The sequence below is a fragment of the Pleurodeles waltl genome, chromosome 10 (genome assembly GCF_031143425.1).
Source record: "Pleurodeles waltl isolate 20211129_DDA chromosome 10, aPleWal1.hap1.20221129, whole genome shotgun sequence".
Classification (NCBI taxonomy): Eukaryota; Metazoa; Chordata; class Amphibia; order Caudata; family Salamandridae; genus Pleurodeles; species Pleurodeles waltl.
Window position 1 is genome coordinate 1,011,818,670 of NC_090449.1, and position 27,014 is coordinate 1,011,845,683.

The window sequence follows — 27,014 nt, forward strand, 5'->3', positions numbered from 1 at the left end:
AAAGGGGCTTGCTCTGGTTTGGACAGCGTTGCAAAAATGCCATCTTTTCTTCTTGGGTTTACCTCAGCAAAGGTCCAGTGCTTGAAAAAGCAAACTGATCAAGCAGCATCTAGTTCACTTTGTAGTGCATGCCTTTATAATGGTCTTATTTTTCAAGTCTAACTACAGAGTACAGACAACTAGGCATAATCTAACTGCATCCAGAGAATGTGGTGATCTCCAGTATGCAGCAGTGTTTGCGTAAAATAGGATTATTTTCCTTGTGTCCCATTTTGCCAAAGAGAAGATGCAAAGGAGATGGCAGCAGAACCACATCTGTGCGGCAGCACAGGGAAAAAGAGAGAAAAGTTTTTTCAGATATCAAATTAATCTCAAACCCATCAGTATGCAGAAGTGTGTAATTTCTACCGCTTGGCACCAGGACATATCGTTTGAGGTCAGAGAAAAACTTTTTATGTTTATTGTGACGACTGGATAAGAAGGCCCAACCCCCTACAGTATAAACCCTTTATGTGTGAATTTATAGTATTATTGTATGGATCTGTGAAAAAGGATTATGTGCAATTGAAAGATATGAATCCATATGTATAAATTGTTCAAACTGTTACATAGGTGTAGGACAGTAACCTCATTCTTGGCATGGTTACCCCCCTTTTCTGCCTGTTGTATGTTTGACTGTGTCTACTGGGCTCCTGCTAACCAGGACCCCAGCATGTTTGCTCTCTCCTCTACTCTAAATTGTACCTTTTCCTTCTCACAATTGGCATACTGGTCCCCCCATGTGAGTCCCTACTATATGGCACCTAGGTACCCATCGCATTGAGGCTCCAGGGGATCCCATTTGGGCGGCAGCAGTTATTCTGCCACCCATAGGGAGCCCATGCAAAGGGTTCTGCAGGCCTGCCTTTGCAGCCTGAGTGAAACAGGTGCATGCACCCGTTTTCACTACAGGTCACTACACCAGGTCACTATAAGTCACCCCAGTGCAGAGATGTTAGTTTCTCGCTTGACTCCTTTAGAGTCCTCTGACGCACAGCACAGACAACTGGAAGCACCAGCTCACAAATCCTCAATTTGGAACTTTTTTTAGATGGTAAAAGAATGCCACTTCACAGATCAGGGAGGAGGAATGGCAGTGAGGAATCAGTAGTATTTGGGAGATTAATCACCAGAAAGAGTGGTATCGAAGGTAAAGAAGGTAAAGAACTAGTTCTTTTGATGGATACTTCTAACTAAAAATTCCTCACCATTAAAATAGATACCAAAGCAGTACCGCCCCAAGATGGAAGGCCTGTAGAATGGACTCTGAAAAAAGTCCTGCCAGGCTGAACGAGGTTAAATGCCCGTTTCATCAGACCTAGCTGTCAAGGCTGTAGTGCTTCTTGAAACTGTGCACCAACGCCCACTTTTTGGCCTTACACAGATGTCAAAGACATGCACTTCATGTGGAAACGCAGGGCTAGCAGACTTGACCCTGAGCTTCATTCCTTTTGAATGCTGCTTTTGCCTGGCGCTCAGCCAGTGTTGATGCAGAGGACTATCGACAGAGTAATTTTCTACACCGTTCTGCCTTTCTTTGCCCTGGAGAATCCCACGACGAGCTCATCATCAACCCAATGGTCTAGGTGCGATGGATAGAGTCTCGGGACCGATTCAATGGAGTCTCTCTTCCTCTTTTAAGGGGAGAAATTAAGCAAAGAACACCGAGAGGGTGACTGATTGCTCAATGTGGAATGGAGTCATGACTTACCAAAAAGGCAGGCCTGCACCTTGTTTTCTGGGAAAAAGCTGGTTTAAGGTTGTTGTTCCGATCGAGCCCGAACCTTAGTCGTACGTTGAGCTTAAGTTATCACATGGAGAAAGACTTCTGTGAGGGAGAAGATGCAGCAAGCAACTGTGTAGGGATTGAAGGGTACCCTTATGAAAAGTCAGAACCAAATGAAGATCCCACTGGGGTTTCACAAACCGTTTGAGAGGGAACATGGGGGGGGGGGTCAAACCTTGTTAAAATGCATCACAAAAGGTCAGCCGGCTTGACAAATGCAAAAAGGACAAAAGGCCCGACAAATAACCTTTAAGAGTGGGCACTGCAAGGCTTTGTTAGGCTAAGGATAACACATGGAGATTTACAGTGTGCATATCTGGTTGGAGAACTGAGGCCTGCTACTGTTACGCAAGATCCTTCCACAGAGTAAACTGACTGGAGGACAAAGTAATGCACAGATGTACCAGGTACCACCTTCTCCTGGACTAATCTGGAGCCACTAGAAATATTTTGACTCTGTTGTTCTTGATCTTCTTCAGACCACAGGGCAGGAGAGGCAGTGGTCAGTTCTAGCCTGAATGTGTTTCTTAGAGAGAGCGCTCTTGGGAACATCCAATGCGAAGAAGTCTTTACAGTGCACAAATGATGATGGGGAAAAGATCTATCCAGGGCTATTTCCACTGTTTGAACATGCCCTGCACCATCTTGGGATGCAACCACTATTCTTGATCCAGTAGGCATCTGCCAATGAGTTTGTACCCTTTGTATTTAAAGACCCTGTCAGGTGGTTGACAATCAGAGAAATGCCTTGACGTTCCAGTCAATACCAGAGGTGTAGCACGTCTTAGCACAGGATCCCACTCTACCCTGTTGGTTATAGTACTACATGGTGGTGGTGCTGTCCGAGAGAATCTGCACCAGCTTTAGCCTTGATGAAAAAAAAAAAAAAGGCATTCAACCCCAGATGGATGGCCAGAAGCTTCCACAGATTTATGCAGACGTGGGTTTCTGCAGGAGAGTACAGTATTTTAATCTCCACCTCTCCCAGAAAACCTCTCCCGCTCATCACTACCATTATCTCTGGGTGGGACAAGTAGAGTGGTCTGATCCTGGTCTGATTGCAGTACAGCAGCCAGCACTGCAGATCTTGTGCAGTATTCTCTGAAGCCTGGATGGTCTCAAACAGTTCCCTTGGGGCTGGACCCACGGAGACTTAAGATCCCACACCAAAGGCCTCAAACGTCACATACACAGTGGACAAACAGGACACATGTAACCAACTGGACAGGAAGCCTCAGAGCTGCCCTCACTGGCATCCAGGACTTAAGCGGAAATATTGGCATAATAACACACATATCCTGAACGCATTGTGAGGGAGGAAAGGCCCTGATCTTCACTGTGTGCAGAGAAGCTCCTACAAAAGGTTGTGACACATTTGGTCCTGGATATAGTTTCATATTTTGTCTTTTATATATTGAATAATAGACATAAAATGTGTAACTGCGCTCTGATAGCTGTAGATGTACGTAATGTATACTTAGCCTAATTTGATGCCTTAAAGTAAAAATGTAAGGGGGGGAGGGTTAATATATATAAATGTATATATATATATATATATATATATATATATATATATATATATATAAATAATATCTCCTGTCCAAAAAAGAGAGATTATGCTACAACCGAAACAATTGTACATAGTCTCTAAAAGCAAACCATAAACTACTTATGAGACATAATTTAGTTTGTTTTGATCAGTCATGTTAACGCAAATCAAATGACACAAATCTCTGCTCTCATCAAGAAATAATATCTCCCAAGTAACATAATAAAGGCCAGAATTAGTCGAATAACAGCAGCCTGCCTTGGAACTTGGAAGATCAGTTCACTGCAAATAAACATCACAAATACACATGACTAATAAATCTGCCTTGACAGTTTGTACACTTGAAAGACATTTGATGAAATAGAAAAGAAGAAGTTGGGGAGCAGGTCAGTCTTACTTTGGTAGCTGAGTAAATGCCAGGAAGCCAGCTTTGGAAGCTACTAATCGCCTCACAGCTTGGAACTGACTCTCGAGCTCTGCGTTTGAAGTGGCTGGGTCCCCTTCTTGAGAAAGCAAGGATGTAATTGCATTATTTATCAACCTCTCTTTGTTTTCAGAGAAGAGACCCTAGTAGGAAAATACATTGCATTAACAGCTGTTCATGCCTGTGGTAAACAATTATATTAAATAAGTGAGCAAGTAAAGTTTGCAATCTTTCTTACATCCTGGGTTACTGCATGCAGAACTCCACTGTAGGAAATATTGGCGTTGAACCTAAATACTGCATCTGCAAAGTTGCAATCTGCAATGACAACAAAAACAAAATGTTACATAAGTATCGAAATGCTTTAATCTGTACAGCAGTGCTCATCACACTTATCTGCTTTCCTGGATTGTGTCCGATGCTAACCTGTTGAATAGTTTTGAAATGGGTGTGGCACCTATGTTCTCATGCTTTGGGACTCCTGCATCACTGCCTGTCACTTCATTTCTTCGCAAAAGTGCCCCTGTAAATTTTCAAATCTCTGCGTTACCTCGGAGGTCACGCTGCAGAGCTGGCAACAACACTAGCACTACACCTATGGCATGCTGCAGTACTGAAACAAAAGCCTCTCTCAGACTCCACAGCATCTTTTGGTTTTGTTCTCAAACCACGCTATGCAAGATCAGTAATAAAATGAAAATAGGACTTGGCAACTCAAGCTCCTTTCAGCACCAAAAAAAATGTCCTGTTACCGTATGCAGGAGTAGCTGAAGGGGAAGGTTAATGGAGGTGGGGTTTAGTAAAGCAAGTAAAGGAGGTCAGATCAATAGTTCATTATCCTGTTTCCTATACTTTTAAGGGCATGACAGGATGTGGATCCAACCACATAGCCAAGCAGGATAACTGATAGATGTGTCAAAAATGTATCTTCATCAGACTTCTAAGATTGAAAGATGTCCTCACAAACAGAGAATCTAAAAGGTAAACCTTCAGCAAACAGTCTTCCTGACTCTGCTATTGAATTTGATCTCCTGACACACCTTCCCAATTAAATTTTGTTTCTGCTGAGAATTCAGAACAATTCAGAAGCCTGGGCAAAGGTTTAGGCTACAGTCGACATAGAGCTCCTCCCCAGATCTGAACAAGATATATTGAACATTCCCCCATAAACAGCTGGCTACAACCCCTAGAGGCTTTTGGGTGATTAGCCAAAATGTCAATGGATTAAATCGCCAACTATGAGTTTGCCCCTAAAACATGAATTCAAGGCAGTTGATCAGTTTGAGCAGAAAACTGTTTTTTGGAAGACAGGCAGATAAGATATGCTGTGGGCCAACCGAGTCAGCAGCAAAATCCATGGATGTGTTTTTCCTCCTAACGAGATTAATAAAATAGTCTCTAAAGATCTCTATACAAAACAGGCTGCTAAGAATGCTCCACTTAATTGCTTGCTGAATTTTAAAAAGGAGAATGCAAATGTGGGGAACAGATATTTATGAGCCTTGACTAGACTGTGAATTTGCCTGGGCAGCTCGGATCGAAGTGGAGAATACATTAGATCAAACACCAGTATAATTTATCAGGCTGGAAAAAATACAGATCAATCACTATTGTCTTTATACAGAGTGTGAACACTTCTGGTTATATTTGATTGGATGGGACCCAGTTGAAGAGGGTACTCTAGTAACTTTTATTTCCAGTGCATTTCTCTGGTGTAGTAGAATGTACTTACACTTCAGAAGTCAAAATGTGTCTCCAACTAACGGTGTATGGACAAAAATAGAAAATAAATTACAATACGTACAACTACACTGAGGAATGAGGAACGCTCATAATGATGCTAGAAGTAACAAATGAACGGCAAACAACCGTCACTAACTGCAAGTTGCTCTTCACACATACTTAAATGATCCTCTAAAAAAAATTAAAAAATAAAAATAAAAAAAAAATCCTATTTTTGGAAAACAAGAATAATCATTTTCTATGCCACAGTCATTTAATTTAATATGCAATGGTGTAAGTAGCTAGGAACGTAATTAAAGTGACATTCTTTTTTCAGATACTGAATCTTAATTGTATGTTTAAACACATTCTGTCAGCAGTTCGCCATTAGACTGTTAAATCCAAGAACACACTGGACTTTGACCTGATGGTTTTTCCTTCTATGAACTCTTTAGTGAAAGCGTTAATGGTGAGCACATGCACTCTAATAAAAGTGTCATATTCTCGCTCTGTATGAAACAATCCTTCAAGTTAAGTTACAGAAAGGAAACCCAGGTTTTATAGTTATGATTCACCATTTTAAGCAGCAGCCTGAACAAATGTAATAGAACTTAATTATTTAAGGGGTTAGTTTCCATCTCTCACCCTTTGCTAATTATGTTTAATTAACATATTTACAGTAGTCTGCCAACCACTAAGTGTTTCAAGATTATGAATGTATTTTGATAAGCTAACTTTAACTTCATCTTTTCCAAGTGTTGGGTCAATGACCTCACTGATGTCATTGCTACTGATGTTATTACATACATCAATGGTCCTGATCAAAGCCCAAAGAAATTCCATGGTAAAACTGAAGCATATCAATACTTTTATATTCTATATACAATGACTATCACTACTGCATATATGCGTCTTATGTGTTTACTACGTGTTCTAATGTGTGGGTAGGCAGTCATATTTCTCAATTTTGGTAAATTTGTCCTTTATATTGATACCACTATTCTTTGCAAGTCTATTACGCTGTGCTGTTTTTCATGTGATCAAGATATTTAGGGTGCACATAACTGTGTAAAGAGTATTTGAGGCAGAGCTTTTTAAATTGATGTTTCGTTTGTATAAATAAAATATGCTTAGAATTTTCTTTACTTGTGTAATAATGTATTTTTTGCCCAAGACCCAGAATTGTTTTATCTTCACATACAGCCTGGATGCAGCGGGAGCAGCGCCTCTGCAGATCTGGTCTATAAAGTCTGATTCCATACTCCAATAAAGACAACAAACACTTCACAGTTTTCTGAGAAGCTGCTTAAGGAATAGCTTTTCATGATACTCATTTTGAATGTACGAGCTCACAAAATCTAGACATTATAGATAAAGTAATCTAATAAAACATATTGTAGTGTTAGACCGTAACGTTTCAATAAGTATTTGGATTATGCTAGTCATCCTTCTCTTGGCCATTTGTGAATTTAGTGCCAAGAGATCATTTTACTGCTATACATTGCTTCACACAAATGCTCTAAATAAAAATGAATGTGGCTTTATGTTAAAAAAAAGTTTCAAGTTAAGTAAACCTTGGGTCCTGATGTTGTTAAAATCCAACAAACTGCAAATATTCAAAAGTGAACAAAAGGTATGAAATTGCTTTTCAGTTTAGCCACATTGCACCCTAGTATTTAGTTTCAGATGGAAGGAACATTAAATGTACCGTAACACACTACAATACATTAAGGACAGGTAAGGAACATGCCTAAAAGATATGAATTGGAACCAGTGTGTCCTAGTTTATCTATATTTATCTTCCTAGACTGAGCACGGACTATTTAATATACCCCTCCACCCCACCCCACCCTCCCACTACTGGAACTCAGATTCTTCCTTTTGGATGCCATGAATGAGTCCGTATCCTCTCCTATCTTTTCCCCAGTGTGCTTATACCTCCCATGCCCCACGACCCCACCACTGCCACTCTCCAGTGGCATCCTGTAAGTATGCAGCTCCCTGTTATTCAGCAGAAATAAATAAATCTGTTAAGACAAGAGACTTCCGTTTCTTTTGCTGATTGTTGGATAAGGCTCTTTTTGCAGGATTTCCTGTCTTTTTTTGCTTCTGACCTCCTTTTTTTGATCCTGTACTGAATTTGTTTTTTGCTGGGTTTAGGACTCTGGGCACTTTACCACTCCTGACCCATACTAAAGTGCAAGTCCTCTGTGTAAACCACATTGGTGATTGGTTTATCCATGATTGGCATATCTGATTTACTAGTAACTCCCTAGTATAGTGCACCATATGTGCCCAGGGCCAGTGAATCAAATGCTACAAGTGGGCCTGCAGCACTGATTGTGCCAACCACATGAGTAGCCCTGCAAACATGTCTCACACCTGCCACTGCAGTGTCTGTGTGGGCAGCTTTAAACAGCCTTGTCGACCTGGGAAGTGTACCTACTTACCAGCCCCAAACCTTCCCTTTTAGTACATGCAAGTCACCCCTAAACGAGGCGCAGGGCCGCCGCATGGGCAGGGTGCAGTGTGTTTCAAAGTTAGGACGTGTACTGGTGTGTTTTACATGTCCTGATAGTGAAATACTGCCAAATTGGGTTTTACTATTGCAAGGTCCATTTCTCCATGTAATATCTGGGGACTGACTTGAAATATCTTTTAAGTGTAATTTTCCATTGGGAGCAGATAGAGATAAATGGAGTTTGGTGTCTCTAAACTCACAATTTAAAAATACATCTTTTGGTGAAGTTGATTTTTGAATTTGATGTATGAAAATTCCACTTTTATAAAGCAGGCATTTTCTTGCTTAACCATTCTGTGCCTCTGCCTGTCTGTGGAATACATGTCTGGACCAGAATGACAGTTGGGCTGTTTGTGAATTTGCTGTGGACAGTCACACAAAGGGAGGTAAGGTTGCCCTGCATTTCTTGATGGGTCTTTCTGGGCTACAGTGGTGGGAGGAGCTGGCACTTGCACCTGAATAGGGTTGTTCCTGTTCTTACACAAAGAGGTCTCCTACCCCCTGGAGTGTGTCTGGGACCAGGGCAAAGAAAGGCCAGGTCTTGTGCACTAGTTTGCCTACTTCAAAGACAGAAATGTGTATAAGTACTGGACCTCTGGCCCCACAAAGTTAGAACACTTCTGCACTGAGGACATTCCGCCTGGAAAAAGATGGATGCTATAGGAGGAACTGCAAATCTGCCTGTTGCTTTGTTTTTCTGGGTTGCTGCTTCTGTCCTGGTAGTGAAAGGACTGGGCTTTGCTTTCTTCGTCCTGCTTTCCAAAGTACTCCAAGGGCTTGAACAGAGCTGGTCTCATGTTAAGCAGTATCAGGGATATCAAAGACTTCATCTGCCAATGCCTGGGCTCTCCTGTTGAGAGTCCTGACTTGCCAAGTGGTACAAAATCCATTTCCTGAGCCCTTGGAAGTGTGAGTTGGTGACCTGAAGGAGAAAATCAATGCACTGATGCACTGCAGTGGAAAAATCAATGCAGCGCATGTCTTGCATATGGAGAATTGATGCAGCGCCTGTTTCACCATGGCTCCATCAACACAGCAGGTCTGGATTTTCAACACATCGTCCCTGGCGTATCAATTTCTCAACGACCCCGTACTGCAGTAACAAACCGAAGCTGCACGTCCGGAAATCAATGCATCGTCTTTCTTGCAAGGAAAGAATCGATGCATCACCTCCAATGCCAGTAAGGAAACGAAGCATCGCCTCTCCTGCGAGGAAAGAATCAATGCATCACCTCTGCTGAGCAGTAAGGAACCAACGCATCGATTTGCTTTCAGCACTTTGCCTCCCCTGTGGCCAGCATTGGCTGTGTTTTTGACGCATCCCAGGTAATTTGTGAAAGGTGTAATCATTGATTCTTATGGATTCAGAATCATTTCAACTTTTAAAAAGTGATCGCTCTACTTGTGTATGTTGAATTTTTTTCATTTTGGTCTTGTTTTATTCAGACAAATATTGCCTATTTTTCTAAACTGGCGTGGAATCCTTTTGTAGTGTTTTCACTGTGTTAGTGTGTGTGTGAACAAATAATTTACACATTGCCTCTGAAATAAGCCTGATTGCTCATGCCAAGCTACCAAGAGGTGAGCAGGGGTTATCTTAGCCGTCTGACTCCTTTACCCTGACCAGAGTGAGGGTCCCTATTGGACAGGGTGCAAACCATTGCCAACTCCAGACCCCATTTCCGATACTTATGTTAACCATATAACAATCACAAAAACTTTAAAACTAGGACCCTCTGAAAAGGCATTAACACCACACACCTCTTAGCTGTCAGCAGATCATGTTTGTACTCTAACAGTGTCTTATTATAAAACTAGGAGTAAGCTAGAATAATAAAATAATACAAAAAATTAAGAGTATTACATTTACAGGTTGTTGTGATATAGCAAACCAAAGGAAAGGGATCTTAAAACAAACATATAACAATTTGAATATTTAAACTGATAACTGTAGTCACAAGTAATAAGGCTGTACTTATTCTAGCCATATTGTTAACTGAATTACAGTCCTGTTTTGCATTTCAACTGTTCTAAATTACCAAAACGTACTTGGTGGAGTGTTTAAGAATCGAAGATGTAGGCTTTCCACTTCCTCATCCACAGGCATGCTCATTAAGCCCCATCGCTGCCCCCTGTGTGTTGGGGTCATCTTTACACAAACATCTCTGTTGCCAGATGCTCTCACTCCATCCAAAAGGCTAGCTAATAGGGAATCTCTAAGAAGGAAACAGAACAAATACAAACAGCTCTACAATAGAAAACCAGTATAACTTAAAACACAGTATGCTTTTCTTTACAGGAAACACTAATTAAGTGGTATTTAGTAATGTGCCGTTTGGCAAATATATCAGTGGAAAAAAAAATAATAATCCTTCGAATACAAATAAGGCCAGGGTACTTACCTTCGGTAATGTTCTTTCTGGTGGATGCTCTATCTAAACATAGATTCCTCAACTTTAGAATATTTCGCAGAAGTCACACTAGTTTTCACCCCAAGACCTTGGTAGGCCAAAGACAAAACAACTAGCAAAATATCAGATAACTTAGCTTGCAAAGGGTCCATCCTGCTGATGTCAAAAGAGCACCCAGCATTAACAGACTTTGTTGAAGGGCGCCTGGCAGCCAGCATGACATCCACAACTTTGGTTGGAAAATTAAATACTGTCAGCTCAATCTCAGATCTGTCAAGCGCCAAAAACACCTGTAGCTAGAGCTCTCAGGAGCAGAAGCAGAACCCAATCCCCCTCAACCAATATCTACTCCAACAGCTATAGCTCCTGCCTGTATGAAATAAGTGAGAGGGGGGGAGGGGAAGTGGATAGAGAAAAGAGACTGCTTTGCTGGAATCGCTTCACCTCATTTCTTGTACCGATATAGTTCTTCCTTTCTCCCATTACCTGGAGATGGGAGATATACAATACACTATTGCATTCATAACATCCTAAAACCTCAAATTATCAATACACATTTTCAACTAAATATCTAGTTACCTAATGAGTGCAAGGCTTGCATTACTCTATTTAAACAACCAAGGCGGCTGATGAAGTGATGGTATAAAAATTGAGATTGGTGATCTGGATATGATACTGTCCTTGTAAATCAACTGTTCTTTCAGAAGATGTAGTTGTCTTAGTTCTTCTTTCTGCTTAGTAGTAATATTTTCTTCATATCTAAATAACACACACACATATATATATATATATATATATATACACACATACATACACACACACACACACACACACGGGGATCACGGCCGCAACATAGGAGCCGGCTCCAAATGGAGCCGGCGGTGTTGCACCCGTCGCGCTTTTCACTGAAAAGCTACATGGGGGCCCCAGGGCCCCACGGCTCCCCGTTCCGCCAGCCTTTTCCTGGTGGTGCAAACCGCCAGAAAAAGGCTGGCAGTCGGGGACATGTAATCCCCTGGGCAGCGCTGCAAGCAGCGCTACCCAGGCGGATTATCACCGCCGGGGGAAAAGTGGCGGAATACCGTGGTCGTAATACGCCTGGAAGCACCGCCAGCCTGTTGGCGGTGCTTCTGTCGTTTTAGCCATGGCGGTCCCGTACCGCCAGGGTCAAAATTACCCCCTAAGTGTTCAACGGTTGCATAAAGATCTAGCCAGGGTTCTCCCCCATTGTCGGAATATGCATTCTGCCACCTCGAGGTGCAGCTAGTTCACAATCAGGAAAAAGGAGAAGCCCTGACATTCCAGCCACCTGCAAAGGTGTAGAACCTGTCCGGTACATGATGCAGGACCCCACTCCACCAAGCTTGATGCAGTACCACATGGCAGTGGTGTTATCCATTAGAACCTGAACCAGCCTCCCCTTGATGGATGGTAAGAGTGCCATCAATACCAGGCGAATGGCCTGCAACGGCAACAGATGGATGTCGAGTTGAGTTTCCCCCACAGACCAGAGTCCTCTGAGGATGCATGAGGCTAACAGGTCACAAACCAGGTCAGAGCTGCTCTCACCGAAATCTATGACTGATGCTGAAACATCAGGATCAGAGAAAAAAATATCCTAGACTCTTTGTAACAGAAGAAAGGCCCTAAACTCCACTGTGTCCAACACTGCTCCTATTTTGTTTTGCCAAAAAGAGAGAATCCATCAAAACATATCAATAAGGGATGCCTACATATCTCCTGAAAGACCTGTCAAGCATCCTCCATTCATGGTGACAGAGTACCACACTAGTGCTGACCGCTCGTCCTAAGCAATCAGTAGTATCTGGGTTACCATGAATCACGTATTTGGCTGCATCCTGACCATCTTAATGGTATGAGCCAGGGAGGCCCTAACTCTCCAAGGACTACATGCAAGATTGTGCTGGACATGTCTGAGAGGATGTGTGTGTATAATGGCCTAGGAGGCAGCTTGCATTTACCGACCTCAAGGCTAGGCTGGACAGAGAGAACATACATTTCCTGAATGCCTCAATCATTTTAGACTCCCTGACACGGGGGGTCATGTGGAATGAAGCAGGATTCATCTTGCTGATGTAAGCTTGGACCACCAAACTCTCAGTATTAGGATACTTTGTAAGAAAATCAGGGGTGCCGGGCACCGGTCTGTAACGTCTGTCCAGCTGTCTATTCACTGGCAGACAAGAATAAGGCTTAGACCAAGAACCCATCAGAGTGTCAGGTAGGGGTTCAGTGAATGTAAGTAAGGGTTCAGAGGAAGCAGGCCCAGGTTGTAGGACTTTTTTTAAGGACAATTGTCCTAACTTCAATGGAGCGTGCTTCTAGGTCCAGAACCTCAGCAACACATCTGATCATCACAGCAAAGGAAGCACTCTCCTCTGGTGGCTGTCCAAGTGGAGAAAGCAACCCTGTACCAGGGTTTTTACGTATCAAACCCACTGTATCCTGTAAATCATTGTATAAAATGACATTATGATAATGTGGTGGTAAATCATCCCCATCGTCACAACTATCCTCTCCAGTTGGTGATAAACTCTGGTCAGAATTGGAACCAAAAAGCACATAAGGACATCTCTGAGGTAGTGGGAGTGTATTTTCTGAAGCAGACTGTATAGGAATCAAATGTACTTGGGTGGAGTCAGACAATAACCTGGTAAAGGTAACTTTTTCAGCAGACGAAAGAGGGACTGGTGCCAGTCTTGCAGCCCAAATGGAAGACAGCACTGGAGTCGCTGAGGAACAAGAGGCTGATTTAAGGGGCTCAGATCCACCAGCAGTAACCCAACTGGAGACTCCTATGGATCTCGGAGGCCTGAAGGCACGCCAGAGGAATTTGGGTGAGAGCAGAGAATATGCAGCATGGCCTCCCTAAAGGCCTCAACCTGTTACTGCATCACAGATGGCCCAGGGTAGTAGGGGTACACTGGGATCAAATGGAGGATCAGCTCAAGAGGGGATCAAGAGGGAGACTGAGTGACACCCAGACATCCTTACTGCATCATATTAGCTAGAGAGCAGAAGGATAGGGCAGAGTCACTCTCTGCCTTCGTACAGTTCTCATTCTATATGAACTTCAACATACTGATGACAAAACATCAAAAGCACACCTTGTGCAGATCTGTTACAGAGATCGGATTACAAATGTCAAGCCATGGTTTAGAATCTGTAGGTTTTTTTTTGTGGGGTGAGGGGGGAGGGCACATTGTTCCCTTTTGCACACCTTCAAGTTGAAAAATCATCAATATCGACAGAAAAATGGAGTGGAGCTCTGGATGCTCGTTCAAAGGAGCAGAAAAACATGGAACAGGCATTGAAGCACAGGGGTGCCTCCTATAAGTGGCATCACTCTGCCACTTCTGGGTGAATTGGTGAAACAAAAGCCAATGTGGAGCTGCACAGAGCCACCTAAAGACACTGGGGAATAACTGCCATGCAACCTTCTGAAACAAATCTGGCACTTGGAAATATTATGAAGGTAAATCATTTGCAGCTAGAAGTATCCATCAGAAAATTTAGTTTGTGGGATTTTCAGACCAGACAGATGAAAGTGTCAGTCAGATCATCACACCTTCACCTTGTTGTAAGTGTGTGAATGCCCCAGTAAACCTTCAAACCATAACTGTCAACAGATGAAATGAATAAAATAGCTTCAACTTTCAAGCAATAATTTTTCAGTGAAGAGATCACAGTGGATGCTCAACAGATGGCATCATTTATTGATTATCTGGTATTCTTAACCCATTTTTTATTCTATGTTTGAAGGAGCTGGTTACCTCAATCCATGTTTAGACAGGATGGGTGACTGATTTTCCATTTCTTGTTTTTTGTTCTTTCAGGATGCTTCTCTAATTCACTGACACTGTCCCAATGATGTCCCTAGTTAAGTAAGCCAAGGGGTCTGAAATGTTGATCTTCTTAAAAAATATGAACTGTTTATATATATATATATATATATATATATATATATATATATATATATATATATATATATATATATATATATATATATGGAAAATGTCACTTACCTAGTGTACATCTGTTCGTGGCATGAGACGCCAAAAGGGAGGAGTCGCTCAGTCTTGTGACTCGAAAAGACTTCTTCGATGAAAAACAACTTGTAACACTCCGAGCCCAACACTAGATGGCAGGATAATGCACAGCATTGTGTATCTGCAGCTACACATGCCATCGAACATATATATATATATATGGAAAATGTCACTTACCCAGTGTACATCTGTTCATGGCATGGGACGCTGCAGATTCACATGCTTTGCACATCCCGCCACCTAGTGTTACAAGTTGTTTTTCTTCTGTATTATGACTTCCATACATTCCTGTGTAAGGTCTAAGTGTCCGAACTCTAAGACTTCAGGAGCCAAATTGCTAGATTCAGCGATGCTGGATTGGGGTGTCTGATCTGTTGATTGTGTTGAGTTAACAGATCTGGTCTGTTTGGTAGTTTGATATGAGGCACTACTGAGAGGTCTAGTAGTGTTGTGTACCAAGGTTGTCTTGCCCAAGTTGGAGCTACAAGTATGAGTTTGTTTTGACTCAACTTGTTTACTAGATATGGAAGGAGAGGGAGAAAAGCGTATGCAAATATCCCTGACCAATTCATCCATAACGCATTGCCCAGAGACTGATCTTGTGGGTACCTGGATGCGAAGTTTCGGCATTTTGCGTTTTCTTTTGTTGCAAACAGGTCTATTTGTGGTGTTCCCCAATTTTGGAAGTAAGTGTGTAGTACTTGGGGGGTGTTGGTGATCCCGAGAGAGATTGTCTGCTAATTGATTCTGAATCCCTGGAATGAACTGTGCTATTAGGCGAATGTGGTTGTGTATCGCCCAATGCCATATTTTCTGTGTCAGGAGACACAACTGTGTTGAGTGTGTTCCTCCCTCTTTGTTTAGGTAATACATTGTTGTCATGTTGTCTGTTTTGACAAGAATGTGTTTGTGGCTTATTATTGGTTGAAATGCTTTTAACGCTAGAAATACTGCTAATAGTTCTAAGTGATTTATGTGAAACTGTTTTTGCCGAGAGTTCCATTGTCCCTGAATGCTGTGTTGATTGAGGTGTGCTCCCCACTCTATCATGGAGGCATCTGTAGTTATTACGTATTGAGGCACTGGGTCTTGAAAAGGCCGCCCTTGGTTTAAATTTATATTGTTCCACCATTGAAGTGAGGTGTATGTTTGGCGGTCTATCAACACTAGATCTAGAAGTTGACCCTGTGTCTGTGACCATTGTGATGCTAGGCACTGTTGTAATGGCCGCATGTGCAATCTTGCGTTTGGGACAATGGCTATGCATGAGGACATCATGCCTAGGAGTTTCATTACTATTTTTACTTGTATTCTTTGGTTTGGATACATGACCTGTATTACATTGTGAAATGCTTGTACTCTTTGTGGACTTGGAGTGGCAATCACTTTTGCTGTGTCGATTGTTGCCCCCAAGTATTGCTGTGTCTGACACGGCTGAAGGCGTGACTTTGTGTAGTTGATTGAGAAACCTAGTTTGTGTAGGGTTTCTATGACGTACTTTGTATGTTGTAAACACCGTTCTAGTGTGTTGGTTTTGATTAACCAATTGTCTAGGTACGGGAACACATGTATTTTCTGTCTTCTGATATGCGCAGCTACTACTGCCAGGCATTTTGTAAAAACTCTTGGCGCAGTTGTTATTCTGAATGGCAATACCTTGAATTGGTAATGTACCCCATGGAATACAAATCTTAGGTACTTTCTGTGTGAAGGATGTATTGGTATATGGAAATATGCATCCTTTAGGTCTAATGTTATCATGTAGTCTTGTTGTTTGAGCAGTGGGATTACGTCTTGTAATGTCACCATGTGAAAGTGGTCTGATTTGATGTAGGTATTTAATGTTCTGAGATCTAATATAGGTCTCAGTGTTTTGTCCTTTTTGGGTATGAGAAAATATAGAGAGTAAACTCCTGTTCCTTTCTGTTGAATTGGTACTAATTCTATTGCTCCTTTTTGTAGCAAAGCCTGGACCTCTAGTCCTAGAAGATCCATGTGTTTTGACATATTGTGTGTTTTCGGTGGAATGTTTGGAGGGAATCTGAGAAATTCTATGCAATAACCATGCTGGATAATTGCCAGTACCCAAGTGTCTGTTGTTATCTCCTCCCAATGTTTGTAAAAATTGCTTAGTCTCCCCCCACAGGTGTTATATGTTGGGGATTTGTGACTTGGAAGTCACTGCTTGTTTTGAGGAGTTTTGGGGCTTTGGAATTTCCCTCTATTCTTTTGGAATTGTCCCCCTCTATATAGCCCCCGGAAACTTCCCTGCTGATATTGGCTTTGATAAGTGGGCCTTGTTTGTGAGGTTGTGGGTTCTGTAGCTTGTCCTCGAAACCCCCCTCTAAACTGTGTTTTGCGAAATGTGCCTCTGCCCTGTGGGGAGTAGAGTGCTCCCATGGCTTTGGCCGTATCAGTGTCTTTTTAAAGTTTTTCTATAGCAGTGTCCACCTCCGGCCCAAACAACTGCTGTCCATTAAAAGGCATATTCAGCACGGCTTGTTGTATTTCCGGCTTGAATCCTGACGCATGCAACCATGCATGTCTCCTTATTGTTACTGCAGTATTTACTGTCCTTGCAGCTGTATCTGCTGCATCCATTGCTGACCGTATCTGATTATTTGAGATACTTTGTCCTTCCTCCACCACTTGTTGTGCCCTTTTCTGGAACTCTTTGGGTAAGTGTTCTATGAAATGCTGCATTTCGTCCCAATGAGCCCTATCATATCTTGCCAGAAGTGCTTGTGAGTTGGCAATGCGCCATTGGTTTGCTGCTTGTGCTGCAACCCTTTTCCCTGCAGAGTCAAATTTGCGACTCTCCTTGTCTGGAGGTGGTGCGTCTACAGAGTCTGGTGTTAAGTGCTGCGTGATATACACAGGGTCTGTAGGCGGTGGCTTGTACTTTTTTTCCACCCTTGGAGTTATGGCCCTGCCCTTCACAGGCTCCTGAAACACCTGTTTGGAGTGTTTTAGCATTCCAGGTAGCATAGGTAAGCTCCGGTATTGGCTATGAGTGGAGGATAGTGTATTAAACAAAAAGTCATCCTCAATCGGTTCTGCATGCAAGGTGACGTTATGAAAAGCCACTGCCCTTGAGACCACCTGTGTGTAGGATGTACTGTCCTCAGGTGGGGACGGTCTCGCTGGGTAACAGTCTGGGCTGTTATCAGATACTGGCGCATCATAAAGGTCCCATGCGTCAGGATCGTCCTGACTCATTGCAGTATGTGTTGGGGATTGCATCAGTGGTGGAGTGACTACTGGTGATGTGTGCATTGATGGTGGTGGAGATGGTGGCGGAGTTGTCTGTCTTGCCACCTTTGCCTGTGGCTGCTTGTCTTTTTCTTGAAAGGCAAGTCTTCTTTTCATTTTAATTGGGGGAAGAGTGCTTATCTTCCCTGTGTCCTTTTGAATGTGGAGCCTCCTTTGAGTGTAGTCTGGCTCCATTGATTCTAGTTCTTGTCCGAACTTATGTCCTTGCATTTGGGAGGACAATCCCTGTTCCTCTGTGTAGGAGCCTGATTTCGGTTCCGAGGCTGGATGTTTCGGAATGGAAACCTTTTCGGTAGCCTTTTCCAGCTCCGACGACACTTTCTTTATTTTCTGCGTTGTGGTCTCTCGGTGCCGACCCATTTCAGTGCCGCTGTCTCGGTGCCGAACTTGCTCGGAGCCGCTGTCTCGGGCTCGAGATTGCTGTGTGCCGGTATCTCGCCCGGAGTCGGATGACTTCGACACAAGCGTGCCCTTTTTCGGTGCCGATGATCGGTCACCTATTTTATGGGTTAAGCCATAGCCTGTTAGCGGTGGCGTCCCCTGGGCTTTTGTGGTCTTCTCGTGAGTTTTATGTTTCGACGTCTTACTCACGGTTTTAGGTGTTTCTTCAGGATCGAGCTCGTCCGAGTCCGACTCCTGGATGGAGAAGGTTTCCTCTTCCTCCTCCAAATTCCTTTGTCCTGTCGGCGCCGACGCCATTTGCAGTCTTCTCGCTCTTCGGTCTCTTAATGTCTTCCTCGACCGAAACGCTCGACAGGCTTCACAAGTATCTTCTTTGTGTTCTGGAGACAAACACAAGTTACAGACCAGGTGCTGATCTGTATATGGATACTTGTTGTGACATTTTGGGCAGAAGCGGAATCGGGTCCGTTCCATCAGCCTTGAAGAGACACGTGGCGGGGCCGACCAGGCCCAGACGGGGAAATCGAAAAAACCCCGAAGGGCCACCGGAGCTCTTCAAAAGTCGGTGTCGATCTGTAGTAACTAACCCGATACCGAACGCAAACAATACCGTCGAATTTTCCGAGATTCTGACTAACTTTCCGAACCGAAACACGGAGCGAAAAGGAACACGTCCGAACCCGATGGCGGAAAAAAAACAATCTAAGATGGAGTCGACGCCCATGCGCAATGGAGCCAAAAGGGGAGGAGTCCCTCGATCTCGTGACTCGAAAGACTTCTTCGAAGAAAAAAAACTTGTAACACTCCGAGCCCAACACTAGATGGCGGGATGTGCAAAGCATGTGTATCTGCAGCTACACATGCCATCGAACATATATATATATAATAATAATACCAATGAAAGTTATACTTATACTACATTATGTCTAAACTACAACGTGATATTTCACTCTATGGACAAACTGTTTACTGCATTGAATTTGCCTTTGTTTCTGCATCGTATCTTTTCATTAAAGCTCTGTGCTGCTGCACTACATGACGTGTTACTATGAACCACCACTAATTAATGCATTACTGTAAGATAAATGTTTGGTTTAAATCTCATTCTGGATGCTTTCTAAAGTTCTAATTTGGTGGTTTACATTTCATGTCTGTTTTTTCTTCAAACAGATCCCTCCTCGTTTGACTTGCCACAAGTACCCACCTAAAAAAACACTTTTCTTTTTCAGAATGAAAATTATCCCAGAAGACGTGTAGAGATTTATGTCAACTAGTTGTGGAAGAAAGCAGTCTAGTACTTTTGCAGAACTGCCACTATTGCCTGAACTCTCAAATATCAGCAAAAACTGCACATATTTCAAGCCTCTGCAAAAGACTACAGACTGGAACTCCAATCAACTAGCTAACCACAGGTTTTGGAGATTAGGATTCCCTTTTTTCAGAGGTCTGCAGAGGTTCTGGGGCAAGTCCCAGATGCATCTCTTCGACATTTGGTTGAACTCCCAGCTTTCAATATTCTTCAACTGGAGACCCAGCATTGATATGGCCAGCAAAGAGGCAAGTGTAGGATAATGGGTTCATATTCAAAATTAGATTTTCCCACTTTTCCTAAGATTCAAGGATCATTTTTTAAGTTTGGTGTGCACAGGTTTGTTGTCAGAAAACAACAGTTTTTGATAATGCTACCTGTGTGGTGGGTTTAAATCTGACTTGTAGTGTTGCTGGAACCTTGATCTCATCAGTCTCCTGGGCCCCCGACACACCCAAAAGATTTTAATGAGCATGGAAAGCCTTGGTTTGATCTGTACACGATGGGGTAGATATACCTTTCCTAGGTCTGTAGAAGACACTCATGATTTTTGTCAAGTATTTTGAAGGAGGAGAGGATGAAAGGGTGACTAGCATTAAAGTAAGCCTTCTTTCTGGACATTAATACAGTGTCAGTAAATCTGGTAGAGAACAGCTCATATGTTAACTTGATGTTGAGCAATGATCAGTCTTGTAGAATCTAAAGGTGGTGAATAAGGTTTTGGATTTAGTCATGAGTTGACAGCACAATGTGTCCTGTTTTGGAAAGTTGTTTTCCCTGTTGAACAGCACTTCAAAAACATGAATGTTGGGAAGAATGGTTGCACTCAATCACTTGTGGCTGATCTGAGAGACACTTCTTCCGTGTGGTGAGGGAGTGCCCAGTGATTATAATCTAGAGGTCAATTATACTTCAATTATACTTAACACTGTTACAAAAATACTGGGCAGGCCAACTGACCATTAACTGTGTATCACCACCCTGGAGATATGGTATGATTTGGGGGTAGCTGTGGAGAGCGGGCACTAGTGGACATGGATACCGTGGCTGCTAAAAGCCACATTGTCAGGCACTGGAAATCTGCATCTGCACCCCGGTATCAGACTGGACTAGGGCCAGGGCTTGATGAGCTAAAATGGAAGAAGCAATTAAAAGGCTAGAGGCTATCCTACATATGGCAAAGGGTAGGGGAAATGCTGCAAGCTCTACGCTATCAAAACTGTGTAATTTGTGATTCACCTCTGTTGTGTTCTCTAAATTGAATGCTCCGTTTATCAAGATGTGTACTGGATGAAACCACTTTACAAAATAAAATTATGGTTTATCGAAAAACAAAGGTTTTTATTCTTTTCTGTAAAGAAATGAAGGTTTCCATTTGTCTGAAGAGATATCTAAATTTTTGCTGTTTAGCTTGTGTTGCAGTTTTTTTTTTTTTGTTTTTTTTTTTTTAAAGAGTTTAATGTCTTGCTTTCTAGATTCCGATTCTGTTGACTTCTCTGGGTCTTCAAGCTTCCAGAGCTTTTGATGTTTAAAAGAAGACAACTTGATTTGCTGATTTGTGTCATGCACGTACTACAGGCAAATGCAGTCTTCTCTCAAACGAGAGTCAGAGTGGGTCTGGGGTGATGTGATTTGATTTTCTTTTGTTCCAACGAGAAATCTAGAGGCTGAATGAAAACAGCATTGAGGGAAGTTAAAGAACTTGAAGAAACGCCACCTAGGACAGAGTTTCCATAACTGATTTGACCAAGCACAGAAGATCGGTCGACAGTTCTGAAATCAGTGGCTATATTAACAGTGTCGGCCTTTAGCTTGCTCACAGGATGGCTCAAGCTTTACAGGCTGTTCAACATGGCAGGGTATGTTTAGCTACAAATTCATCTAGAATGCCAAAGATTCTATGGAAAGAAGGAACTTTTTTTTTTTTTTTAATAGAAGCCTATTTATTGGTATTTGCAATAGTGCATAACAGTAGGCGATGAAAGGTGATATAAATAAATCAACATTCATCAGTCAATAAATAACAGATGTGTAATCAAGCAATTAGGACTGGATGACCATTAAATATATTTCCTGAGGAGATGAAGTAAATCTATTTACTATGGAGATTAAAATCAAAAGCAACTGTTCATCGGGTGCATTAGTCCAGATGGAAGTTGTTGCACTAGAACTCCCCAATTTTATTGCATTTGCAAGAATATCCTTTTGCCTCGTATGTCAGACACTCAAGAATATGCATTTGTTCATGCCCTGTATCCACTCACACAGAGAAGAGGGGGTTTCGGAGGTGGGGTACATCGTTCCAGTGCTGGGCTTTAACTCTCTGTGGCATTACTAGCAAACACTTTGCTTAACAATTAGCTTCTGAATGCTGCAATTATGAAGAACGAATCTTGGCTGTGGAAGAGATCAGTCAACAGAAAATTCACATTAGTGTGTCAAGGAACTTTCCTCAGAAGCTGTAGATGACCAGACATGTCCACACCATGTGGTGAAAGGTAGCTGTTGCATCATAACACCTCAAGCATTTGGGAGAAGAATGAAGTCCCATTTTATTCAGCCAGGATGTTCTGAGGTAAATAAATTGTGTTTGAGTCTACAATTGAATAAGTCTAAATGAGGTGGCTAGGGTAATCTCATGTGGGGGGGAATGAGTGCCTGCATGGATTATGCACACAACCTTATCCACCCCTCAAAGAAGAGGAGTCAGGGGAGATAATAAGTGGGGACCTGTAGATGCAAGACATATTTCAGACTTTCCCATTGCGATTTTCCTTTCAAGTAAGTTAATATCTCCAGTTTCTCATACATCATTAAGACAGTGTGTTTTGGCACGGTGTAATGGTGTAAGAACTGAGAATTCTGGTGCACAAATTCATATTATCCATCTGCTAAAGAATTAAGACAAGACTGGGAGGTCACATTTTTCAGGTGAAAAATGCCACTGATGGCCCTCTTTGCAAAGCCCTTAATGGAACATACATTTGTCGTTATGTTTCCCACCTATATGAGTATCACTGGTCAATTTGCCACCCAATTGATTCCTCACTAGGTCTGAAACTAGTTTGGTGGAAGGTCGAGACCTGCTTGAAGTAGTGGGAGGGTGGATAGCCGCCTAGCACCTACATTTCATTGTGTTATGTTGGGTAAGTATGTGGTTCATACAGTAAGTAATTCAGTACCATAAGATGAGATGCATGCTAGCAAGAGACTGTCAAGAATGTCAAGCTCTCCATCCATGGGGCTTTATGGTGTTTTCCTATAGAAGCCTGTAGGATCATACCCTGTCACAAGAAGCCATCACAGTATAAAAGAAGGTAGGAGGAAACAGATGGTGATAATTTTGAAACCTGCATAATAGTCTTGGAAGGTGAACCATTTTTGCAATAGTGCTTTGCCCCATAAGTGACAGAGGGGGTGTGTTGTGGGAGAGGAAAATGTTTCCAAACCAGCACTGGCTGCCTCAGTTTACTATGTTGATGTCCAAGTAAGTGAAGTCATGCTGATGGAGTTTGAGGTCAAGGTCCCACAGTACAAATTTGGAGGTGCCCAGACCAGGAAGAGAATAGACTTAACTGACTTGCAGCCCAGACATGAGAATGAAGGGTATAAGAGCTGCATCACTCAAGGGCTTTATAGCAGGGGTTGACATCGGAGAAATACATAAGCCACCTGAGCTGCCTAGGAGTAAGATGAGAGTTGGTACTTAGTGTAACAAGGTAATGCTGCTGATTGGGAAGGCATGAGATGTGTTGTCTATTTCTTAACTTGCGCTGGGGATATTCATGTGTGGGCGCTGTCATTCCTGACTTGATGTTCTGAACGTTTACAAAATCAATAAATATATTATTTAATAAAAAAAGGTAAATATGTAGATTAGCTGTACATAAAGAGGCATAGTCTTCCAAGCCCATTTTCTATTGAAAGCCTCAGATGTTCTTATATGTTTTCAGTATTCTGGCCAAATACTCCCTAGCAAGGGTGAACAGCAATGGACAGGGCAGCCAATACTGCTGTGTGACCTGCTTAATGGGGAATTAAGAGGAGAGGGCCCAGTTTACATGAATCCTGGTGACTACCAGTGTATAGAAGATACAGGCAGAAGACAAATTAAGACCCAAATCCAATTCTGAAAAGCATAGCAAACACATAGTCTTAAATCACAAAGTCTATGGCATCCTCTAAGCCAAAAAGCAGTAGCATCAATGGCTCTTCTAGCAAGGGTGACAAAACAGTGTATTGGGGGAGACATCTGATGACATATTGCAGAGAACAGCCTGGCATGAACCCACTTTGGTTTGCATGCACTAGGGACTGAACACACAGAAGGCGGCACTTGTAAGGAACCTAACAAGAATCTTAGATTCAGCACTGATCAGCGATATGGGCCTCTAAGAGGCACACTGATGTACCTACTGGATGAGGTTTAGAATAGTAATAACCACCTCTCTCAGATCAGAAAAAAGACGCTTGTCCTCTGCTGTGCCAGCAAACATGTTCCACAGAATTCGAACCACCTTAGAAGCCAGTAGTTTGAAGAGTTCCAAGGGTAAGATACTCAGTCACAAACTCTTCATCCGAAGCAAGCGGAGAGATCGCATCAACAACCACTTCCACCGAGAGCGAAACATTTGGTCAGCATGTACAATTGAACAGGAGGGCTGGAAAATACCTTATAGGACAGAATCTATGTCAGTGTGATCAGTTGTTATTTTTTGACTGAAAAGTTCAATGTTTAAGGAAACAAACTCCTCAACCACCATATTAAAAGTCACCAGTAAGGAAACCCTGGCCGACAGGATCACCACTCACGTCCGGAAGGTGCACCTCAAAGAAAACGCAGTAGTCTCCAAAAATTAACTCAGTGCTGAAAACCATCTGTTTTTGGCCTCATCATTGAGTTGCTGTGTCAAAGAGAGTTGGTCACTTTTCATTGCCAATAGCATTTCATGACCTCCTGTGTATCTGTATGAGCATTCAAGCTCAAGAAAGTGGGTCTTTAGAGCCACAATCACTGTATTCTCAATCACCTTGAGGCAGAATGTATGATTCATTGCTCTTCCACAAAATACCAGTTTCAGTGCCACCCACAAAGTGACCTGTGACACAACGGATCATGTTTTTTCTTGTCAATGGGACTCTGTTCCTTCAAACACATGCAAGGCAAAAGCTTCCATGCACCCGTGAACAGAAAAGGAAGCAAAAACCATCTTAAAATCTAGATTTCTACCCACCCCCAAAACTGAAAAGAAAAGAAGCAGCTCTTCCAAAAGGAACACAGAAGAGAGACTATAAGCCGAAAAAAATGATAGAAAACACACGTGGAAATGGCGGAGGGAAAGAGAGGAAGACCAAAAACTCAAAGTGAGACATACACCAACGAATAGAGTGTTAGTGTTTGAGTCCTCCAGAAATGTCTTCAACCCTTAAGCAGAATGTAGAAGAAAATAAATAATAGAGGAAGATGACCATGAAAAGAAATAAGTCAACATATACACTCATTTTAAGCAATACGGAAAAATAAAGGTATCCTTCCAATATGAAATGTAGTTAAGAGCATTTCTTGAGTCCTTTCTCATCTGAACCACCAAATGTCACTATCATACCATGAACTTTGCATGAACCTACACATGTAATGCTTACAGTGTCAATATGAAGCAGAGCCCTGTACGGCACTGGCAAAGCAATGTCAGAAGCTTCCAGATCCGGTTCTGGTGGCTGGGATATTTGAAAGACGAGGAATCAGCAGGTAGAAGTATCGATCAGAAAGACTATTACAAATTGGGAGTGGTTTTATGACTAAACGGGCAATGTAATCAAGATCATCTACCATGGGGGCACAAGCTGCAAGATGGCTATCTCAGTTCTTACCAACACCAGAATGGTTAAAATCCACCTGCCATCATCAGTATGGCATTAATTTTATTTATTAAGTTTATATAGTATGAACCAAGTCACATTGTTCATGAAGGGCTTCACGTGCAACAAGAAATGCAAAGAACGTTATGCAAATGTCAGTAGAACAGCAGAGATGCATGGAAACCAGGATATTAAAGGTAGTAAAATGCATTCATATAATGCACCAATTGTGGCATAAATCACTGATATATGAAAGCACTTTCTGTCAAACTGGACACTTTTAATTTACAAGAATAAGTAGAGCTGGAACCCGGTCTAACTCAACTCACCCTAGTGCCCTCTGAAGACATCAGTATGTTACAAAATCAAGATGTCGACTCTCAGTTGCCTCATAAACATTATCAGTCAGTATTTGATGGTCGACCCTTGGGTGTTAAGCTCTTAAGTTGAACCATTTTGTTTGTTGGAAATAAAAAACACTATATATGGTAATAAAAAGGGATACACCAACTTTATATTCGTTTTTCCACTGCAAACTATGACATTTGTACTTTTCAGATCTTTGAAGCAGAGGTGTGCAAAGTGACCAACATTGCCCTTTATGTTGTTCGCAGAGATTCAACTCTCTTCCTTCCTCCTGGCCCAATGAGAATGTTTCTCTTGTTAACGTTATTTGGCACTGAAAACTGATGTGCTATTTTCTTGTAAACAAATTATGACACTACGTCACAAGCATTCTGTACACAAGGGCAGTCCTAAAAATTACACTTGCATGCAAATGTTGAAAATGGAAGATATGCAATATTCAAGCATTTGAAAAGTCTTGATAGCACATATTTTAAGGATTTTTTTAAAATAAATATGCAAAGATCAAGGGAAAAAATGGAACATTGTTTTCTGCACAATACATCTAAAAAGAAAGACACAAGCTGATCAAGTGTGATTTATTTGAAAACAAACCTCAAGGGTTTTCCTAGGAATTTGTAAATCAGAAACTGTTACTCTGCAGAAGCAGATACCGTACTTCGTGCACAGCCGTTCAAACTATAACGTGTTTGGCTTGTAATTTCATGAGCATGCCTAAAAAATGGTAAAAAAAGCATATGTCTTACAGTACCTTTCTGTTGAGGAATATTTCCGGATCTGGCCCTTAATGAACTCTATGGTAAACAGCTGAGGATTTTCAGAATCCATAACAAGTGCAAATACCTAAAACAGAAACTTAAATAAGTTAAAAGGATTCTTCCGCCTTGACATAGCATTTAGTAACGATCAAAATGTGTGAGCCAGTACATCTATTTCCAGTTATGGATGAAGAAATATTATTACCTACCTTTAAGTAAAGACCTTAAATCTGGTATTAGTCAGACACTTCGTCCTTTTACACAAAAATGCCCTATACACTTATTTAACATTTTAGAAAAAAAACATACAGCATGTTTTATTGTTGATATATTGCGTAACACAAAGTAATTTAAAGACCTTTTTGTGCGTTACACAGTTGAGTAACTCAGAAGGGTGCAAAGTACTATTCCAATACCGAAAAAAACCTGTAGTCATGTGAAATATCTTACTGTGAAATACTGATGATGTAGACAAGTCACTTTTCAGATGAATGACGCTAACAGAATGAGGAGGCCAGGCGGTGC

At 41.9% G+C, this 27,014-nt stretch overlaps 1 protein-coding gene across 2 annotated transcripts in view; it reads right to left on the bottom strand.

Annotated features, from left to right (window-relative positions):
• The window catches only part of DNAJC13 (DnaJ heat shock protein family (Hsp40) member C13), an 876,382-nt gene that overhangs the window by 672,005 nt on the left and 177,363 nt on the right, over positions 1–27,014 (bottom strand). For both annotated transcript variants that reach the window (XM_069211911.1, XM_069211910.1), the window contains exons 9-12: positions 26,483–26,574; positions 10,091–10,257; positions 4,037–4,116; positions 3,772–3,941 (exon numbers count right to left, since the gene is read on the bottom strand). In XM_069211911.1, the coding sequence (XP_069068012.1) occupies positions 3,772–3,941; positions 4,037–4,116; positions 10,091–10,257; positions 26,483–26,574 (509 nt within the window). The remainder of the gene's footprint in view (positions 1–3,771; positions 3,942–4,036; positions 4,117–10,090; positions 10,258–26,482; positions 26,575–27,014) is intronic.